The 8,037-nt window shown below is 33.4% G+C and overlaps 1 protein-coding gene across 1 annotated transcript; it reads right to left on the bottom strand.

The window, feature by feature from the left end:
• Nucleotides 1–1,461: 1,461 nt before the first annotated feature.
• On the bottom strand, nt 1,462–7,297 carry LOC149773203 (uncharacterized). Its single transcript, XM_089946661.1, has 6 exons — nt 7,226–7,297; nt 6,478–6,615; nt 5,779–5,901; nt 4,449–4,565; nt 3,105–3,246; nt 1,462–1,859 (listed from the first exon to the last, which is right to left on the bottom strand). The coding sequence occupies exons 1-6, from the start codon at nt 7,295–7,297 to the stop codon at nt 1,735–1,737; spliced, it is 717 nt and encodes a 238-aa protein (XP_089802787.1). The 3' UTR covers nt 1,462–1,734.
• Between the last annotated feature and the right edge of the window lie 740 nt (nt 7,298–8,037).

Below are 8,037 nucleotides of genomic sequence, written 5' to 3'. Positions count from 1 at the left end.
TTGCATTCTCTCAATTACTTAATGCCAGAAAATTTTTTCACAGTGCGATGCCAAATTTATTTGATTTAACCAAAATTTCATGTTCCATAACGCCCTGTATCTGTTAAACAGAGTTATCTCTCTTGAAACTTAAAATATAGTATTCCAAAATATTTAGATGCAAAATCATTACTTTGTATTATAATTGGAATCCGTTTAGCTTCAAAAGCACTTGAAACTTTACCTCGGTTACGCTCAAACCTTTGATCTTTAGAGGTAAATCTTTATGGTAGAAAGGAATCCTTTTTATAGCATAGAACTAAATCATTATTTCCAACAGTGAAAAATACAAAAATTAGTTTTTGACATTTTAGTTTAAAGGACCCGGTAAAAAATCTTTATTTTCTAAATAATGTATTGTGGGTTTGTTGATTTTTAAAAATTCACAAGTTTTGGGGGCTCATCATAAGCTATTTTTATAATCATAATATTACTTGCTTTTAGAAAAATGTAATATCTGCACCCTTATTTTGAAATTCAAAAACAATATAAATACATTCGTCTTCATGCCAGTAACATTATTCCACACAAACATTGAACGCTCATTAAACCCACTTTATTACAATTTCATGAACTCAGGTGAAGTCAGTCAAAACGCAACCGTCTAGCATTTAACAATTCACATTTAATTCAAATGTGAATAGGTGGTCGGGACCTCTCCGATTCGCTTTCTAATAATATTACATATACAGTACTACTCAGTATGTTTTCATACGCATTATTCTATGTATAATTGCGTCATTTAATCGTGCCAGCCCAGAATTATTGTTATAGATCAAATATTGTGGTAAAATAATAAAGTATAAGTTACTGTCTGTAGGCGAAAGACCGCATCAAAATGAAACATATATGTCCATGTAAACATGTTGTTACTGACGCATTACGTATACAAAATCTCTATACGAAATGGAAACCTAATCACTCAGCACCAAGAGTATTTGGCGGACTATACTTTCCGACATTAATATCAACAATGGAATCCAAAGTTTCGCTCAGATCATTAAAACTGCATCAACAGTAGTTACAAAACAATCCATCTGTACATAATAAAACCATATCCCTTACCTACTGTCCTACATTTACAGAGCATAAATATAAACACATGTTTACAATTATGCGATGTTATTTCGATAACAAGTTTGCGATTAAAAATGATCCATATGTTGATTCAAAGTGGGACAGTTGCATATTAACAATTTGTTGAAATAATTATAATAACACGAAAATATTTGAGGAGGTTTTTTTTGGTGGGGGGAGGATAACACCTTTGATGTTCACCTCAAAGAAATAATATTAATGACACATTGTAACACTCAGAAACATTGTATTCTTTATTCATACATTATTATTAGATATGATGCATGTATTTGAAACAATACAAAGAAGAACTTGAAAGTGCAATCCATGAATAAAACTGCGAAATTTTATATGGATTCTATATTTCTAAGAAATACAACAAAGTTGAATGTTAATATGCAAGAACTGGAAAGGTAAAGGTACGCTAATTATAGTCAAGTTGTGCCTAACATTTCTCCGTGGAAACATCATAGAAATGATGTTAGTATTGGAAACAATGGCATGCTGACTCAGCACCAGTTTTATATGCGTCTATACAATATAGATTTTGATGTTACATCAAGCTTAGGTCATGCCAATAGTCCTTTGTATAGAAGAGTTTTATTGTGGAACACGTCACTAGCAAAAGAGCCACCAATAACATGTATAATAACATTTCAAACGGTCGCAGTATTTTATAACACAATAGTAGTATAAAACGCATCCCCTCTTTTTTCGGGCCAGTGATTTCTCGTTGACGCAGTCTGCAAAAGAAACAATTTTGACACATGAACTATGTAATCTCGTCCCGAATACCTTCTGTAAGTACTCACAAAAGAACATCAGAAAACAAAACAATAAACATAGATGAAATTGAAATGAAATACAGAAGTATCTCTATCTCCTTACACACACACACACACACACACTCTCACACACACACCACACACACACACACACACACACACACACACACACACACTTTGACACTGAACGGGACAAAACTGACTTTAACTAAAGACCTACATATTATAATACAAAAGGTTCTTCTTGAGTTAGGTACGAGATAAAGTTGTGGTTGTGTATGTCATAAGACCGCACCTTTTAGATGTCTATTCTTTATCAGCATAATGAAAACAAAGTAGTACGTACACAGAGTAAAAACAAATAGGTAGGATAACCACCTGTTAATTAGGACATAGAAGACTAAGCTGTTTACATTGTCTTAAACTGATACATTTCTCATTAAACTCTAGCTAATATATAGTACTCAAATTATATGGTCATCACTATATATATATATATATATATATATATATATATATATATATATATATATATATATTAATATTTGTTCATAATCGAAAAATGGAAACTTTCAATGTTGAATATTGTTACTTGGTGAGACAGATTGATTATAGCAATTGCAACCATTATCTTGTAATATATATTACATTTGGTACGTTGTAATATATATTACATTTGGTACGTTGTAACATATATTACATTTGGTACGTTTAAAGTTTCTACTTGTTATGCAGAATGCAATTTCCTTAACTGAAAACAAAAATGGGTGCCATGACATGAGAAGTTACTGCAAGCTAACACATAGTGTTATGAAAGATAAGTTAATGGCCCTCAATGCTAGTCTGATCACATTTTGTTTGCCTATTCCTCCACCGACCTTGCCACCTCACACCCACTAGAACCTGGACACAGTATTCTCACCAAAATTCTGCTACATATAGTGGCTAAAAAACAAATTTCCTGACCCCCACAGTTATACAAATGTTGAAAGCTTAAATATAAATTTCATATATTTTCAACCTATTTTGCACCAGAGATATGGCTGCTTGAAAACGTAAAGATCAAAAAGCGTGAAAACTGTCCTTAGTCTATCACATAAAATAACAGACAATTACCGTTAAGTCAGACATGCAATTGCCACGTATGAATGTGCCACGTATGAATGTGTATGTATGTATGTATGTATGTATGTATGTTATCACCTGTCTTGGGCACCATCCAAATGACTTCAGTGTCCTTACATAGCTCTTTTGACATAGGAGATAGAAAGTCCTTATTCGGTATGACAACGCCTGAACTCATGTAGTCTTGACGATCTGATGAATTAGAGGGCAAGTCGGATGTCTAAAGGTAACAATAATACAGTTACATAGGTAAGTAGTAACGTATGTGTGTGTGTATGTGTGTGTGTGTGTGTTATAAATATGGTACTAGCAGCTGCTTCGGTTGGCGCTCAGCATTAAGAGGTTAGTGATAGGACTGGTCCAACTGGTGTCAGGATAATGTGACTGGGTGGGACATGATGCTACATGTTTGCGGCATGATGCCCCAGTGCGAGACATCACTATAAAATGCCACACCGCAATTTTTGTTAAAGCTACGTTAAAAATCCAAATCACACACAAACATAATACCTATATTATACTGGTTAGAAACAATATATAAATATTAACTTGTCTTTAGCATGTATCCACTAGCATATATTCATTTTTTGGAAACGACCGTATATACATTGTGCTAAATTGCAATTGTTCTAACTCTTATCGAAAATGGTAGTTACTTATTTAAAACTGATTAGCAGAAGGACATGGGAAACTACCTGACCCAGTGAGAACTAAAGCACATTTCTACTACGATTCCGTGTAATTTGGTTGTCCTGGTAATCAGTATCGATATTATATTGAGCAATAGGCTTTTCTGATTCTTATTTGATACGGTCAGGTCATCGCATTCTATCAATACGACCAATCGTAACAAAATTAATGCATGTAGTGGCATACCCCTACTGGTGAACGATATGTTCGAATATTGGACATTGAGTAAATTTATGCTGCTGCATCTTGTATTCGACTCGTACTCTATAATATTGTACATAAGATAAATTTCTTATTTCTGTTGCTATATCTAGTAAATTATTAACTGCATAAAATAATAAACATGTCCTCACAATGTAAAGTTATCTTTGTACTGAATGATTATAAACGAATTAAAATAATTTGTTCTAATTTAAAATGCTAAATGATTTATGGTTCCCATTTCTTTGTTCCAATTTATACTTTAAAATAATGAAGTGTTATAACCAGTATATAACATTAGACGCAGTGATGTAATGAATAAAGTTCTTATCGCTAAATATCTGAGAAATATTTTTTTTTCTCACTGTGCGGCCACTTTAATGGAAGGGAAAAGACACAATGAAACGTTATGCCACTAGGGAAAAATATGATGAAATAAATGTACAGGACATCATGTAAAGATGAAGACGTTAAGCATCATTCAGCGACACGGATCGGTGGCTACTGTGATAATGATAGAATGAAACTCACCGTTTTGTCTCCAAGGAAAGCTTTCATTTTCTCTGGGGAAAGTAAAGTAGACGTGTTTACGGCTGTCAAGAAGCAGGTTGGTTTTGACATTTTGTCAGGTTTGTATGCAAGCAGACTCTGAAAATTGTAATAAAATATTTTTAAAATTTATAATTTATAGCACAACCTGAAAATGTAGACGCTTTTGAAAAGATAATAATGAAATTTAGGTATGAGATTAACAGTGGACGAAGGAATTTTATTTAAATAAAACTCTAAATTGTACAGTTGAAACTTAATGTTATGGTCTGCATAAAAGTGCATTAACTCAATATTGACATAAACATTTTAAATTCACACACACACTCACACACACACACACACACACACACACACACATATATAGATAGATAGATAGATAGATAGATTGATTGATTTTGCCAGACTTAAGTTATTTGTGGGCTCCACATAACGTAATCTAGTTTGAGAGATACAGAAACAAGAAAATAAGTCAGTGCTTATCTACATATATCAAGACTTAAATTTAAAATATATTCTGAATTTATCTGATCATAACATTCCCTGTACGGTCTCGAAAGTAAATGTGTATGTCTTTAGCGAGCGAGGCTAATATATTATTTGGTCCTGTCATGAAGCCCTTGATTAAAAGCAACAATATAAATTTTGGAGATTCGCGTTGTTTTTCCCCTTCTTTACGTTATATATGATTATAACATAATGACTTATCACAAGTCTGTATGCATGTCTGTCTTACTGTCTGTCTCTTTCTCTGGTCTTTTGTCTGTAGTGTAGCAGAAAAACTTTGGTGAGAACTATTCAAGGTAAGCGTCCCAAAGGTTTCATAAATGTTAGTAGCCCACCTTCATCTATGCGGACGGATAAACCGAGAACACATACAGGTAGTGGTTTCATAAGTTTGGTTTGAATTGTTCAGACAAACATTATGTCGGCATATTCGAACCGAGAGACAGTGAACTGATTATGAATCATTATATTTCAGAAAATGCATAAATAAAGATAGTTTAAACCAATGTGTTTATTTTTACCTGTCTTTGTTGATGTTGCTTCCATTTATAGATATATCCGAAAATTGATCGTGGTACGAAATTGTCCTTTGTTAACAATGTTGATACAATAATTGCGAGATGGCAATGTTCAGTTAAATGTGCACTGACTAATACATACCGGAATACTAACAAAATGTAGAATACGTTTGACACAAGAGTGTGCCGTGATGAAACGACCGTATGTACTATTTCGCTTATGTTTGAATTTCAAAGTACATCTTTAGTTGCTGAACTACTACAAATTATCGTATTACTGTAAATACCTTATCGAAATCAAAAACGGCCGTGCCAGTTCCTGCAATTTCAAATTTCTCCTCTCTCGAGGTGACAGTAACCTTCTGTGTACTTGTCTTTCCGGATTCGTCCTTGTAGGGAAGCCATGCAGTCTAAATACAAAGAATCAAATAAGTAATAAATTAAATTTAATTATAGAAGAATTTACTCATGGCTGTAATATCAAATGAGTTTTATTAACAAGGGCATTGATTGTAGAAACTGTTGCAGTTGTAATGACACTAAAAACCTAGCGGTTGTACGTGAGGTGCAGTTGGTGTTATCTATAAAGTACAGCTCTTCGTTTAAACAAAATTTAGTTATATAGGACGTGCAGACAAGGTAACCCACAAGTAAAAAGAGTTTAAACATTGGGAATATCATGAATTCTGTGTTGTATCAGAATCTTTGATAACATTGCTGTGTAATATAAACTGTATGGAAAATGAAAAATCGTAGGTCATTTAGTCCTTCATCAAGCTAAGTATCCGAATGAGAATTAAAACAATTGGATGATCAGTTCTTTGCATCAATTTTTAATAATTTAGGAATAATACCTGAAATACAAAACGTTTAATACTAATACTAATAACATAAATGAAGAAACAAATATATGCAAGACAAAAAAAAAAGTGTGCTTAAGATGCCAAATCATAATAATTTTATTCAGTGATAAATGCCAGCAATACCTTGATACTGTCCTCTGCCTGCTTTCCTACTACATAGACAGCAACGACGATCGCAGCGGTCACTATGACAACAAGGACAACAACAGATATGGCTATTATTCTAAGCCTCTTTCTCTTTTCTTTCAACTCTTCCGGTCTCTGTAGAAATGGGAGATGACTATATGAAGTATTCACAGTGGTAATAGAAACAAAAGATTCAGAACAATCCCAACAAGAAAATATAAGGTTTGAGAAAATCAAAATGTTTTGCTGCTGTTCGTGAAGGTGGGTCCTAATTCTTTATTTTTCCTTCCAAGCATGTTGTGGATAAAGTTAACTGTATGAACCCGCTATATCACATTTCAAAGTTTGCCATCAAGCCTTAATGTCTCCGGGTTCCTTCACGTGACAGAGAGGAAAATGCTGGTACCCTTAATATGGTTGCATGTGCAATACAGAGATCATTTGAAGTTTTCGTGAGTAAATTTTAAAGATATAAAGACAAAGAAAAACAAATGCTCTAAATAAACACAATGAATGCATATAATCCTGTTGAAGTTTCAGATACACATGTCTGCTGCAAAAAGTCGTTCATATTTTATGCACTCCTTACTGAAACCAATCCAGTTAAATTATTTTTAATATTTTGAAATAAAATAAAATGCCAAGTGATAAATTAACCAATTCGACATATTATAATTATATTCTCCAAAGCCAATTTTCTAAAGTGTCAAATGATATCAAGTGGACATGAATTTAGAATTCTTACCTTTTGTTCAGAAGCTGTTTGCACAACAACTGTGCTTATGTCTGGTTTTGTGTCGGTTGCCATCGGTTTCATGATGCGAAAGTAGTATATGGGGCCACCCTAGCGACAATGGGAATTAGCATTACAGAACCCCTTGGGCCACTCTAGCGACAAGGGAAATTTAACATGGAGAAAAACCCTGGGTCACTCTAGCGACAAGGGGAATTGAACATAGAAATTGAACATGGGAATGCCACCTGGGGATCAGTGGGAATTAAACATTGGTAACGTCATAGGTTTATAGGGTCAAAACCTTTTATAGGGTGAAATGTATTTGTAGGGACAAAGGGTTGATAGGGACAAACATAGACATACAGAAACAAACAAATACACATTCAAACACACAGAAAAGAGGACAGAAATATTCTAAACAAAGACTCACAGATAGAATAGAGACTCGATAAAGAAAAGTCTGTTGTATGGGTTCAAAACATTTATTCAAGTACATATATACATGGGCTCTCTGGCCTGTGCTTTGGTCTAAGCACTATCCATTAAATACATAAACATTTGAACATAAAAGAAACATATTTACGAGTTGTTTAGTTATTGACTCTAGTAAACTAATGTTTAAAATTAACGTTCACTCCTTTCTAAAATCACTTCATATGCAACGAATTTACATTAAATGTTCGTTTATAAGAAAAAGTTAAAACAAAACAAGTAACAAACAATCAAATAAGAGAAAGTTCGTGTTTGTCTCTCTATCCGTTACACACGTTGTTTAAAATCTGGTCAGCTACCACTTGTGTCCCAGCATAGATGTTTCCGAT

The sequence above is a fragment of the Sinohyriopsis cumingii genome, unplaced genomic scaffold (genome assembly GCF_028554795.1).
Source record: "Sinohyriopsis cumingii isolate HCF-2022 unplaced genomic scaffold, ASM2855479v2 utg000813l, whole genome shotgun sequence".
NCBI lineage: Eukaryota > Metazoa > Mollusca > Bivalvia > Unionida > Unionidae > Sinohyriopsis > Sinohyriopsis cumingii.
This window is presented reverse-complemented; position numbering and strand designations above follow the sequence as displayed.

Coding starts and splice junctions, on each gene's coding strand:
- LOC149773203 (XM_089946661.1), bottom strand. CDS start 7,297: ATGAAACCGATGGCAACCGACACAAAACCAGACATAAGCACAGTTGTT. Junction 6,616..7,225: donor AAACAGCTTCTGAACAAAAG/GTAAGAATTCTA, acceptor CCATTTCTACAG/AGACCGGAAGAGTTGAAAGA. Junction 5,902..6,477: donor AGGCAGAGGACAGTATCAAG/GTATTGCTGGCA, acceptor CTTTGTATTTAG/ACTGCATGGCTTCCCTACAA.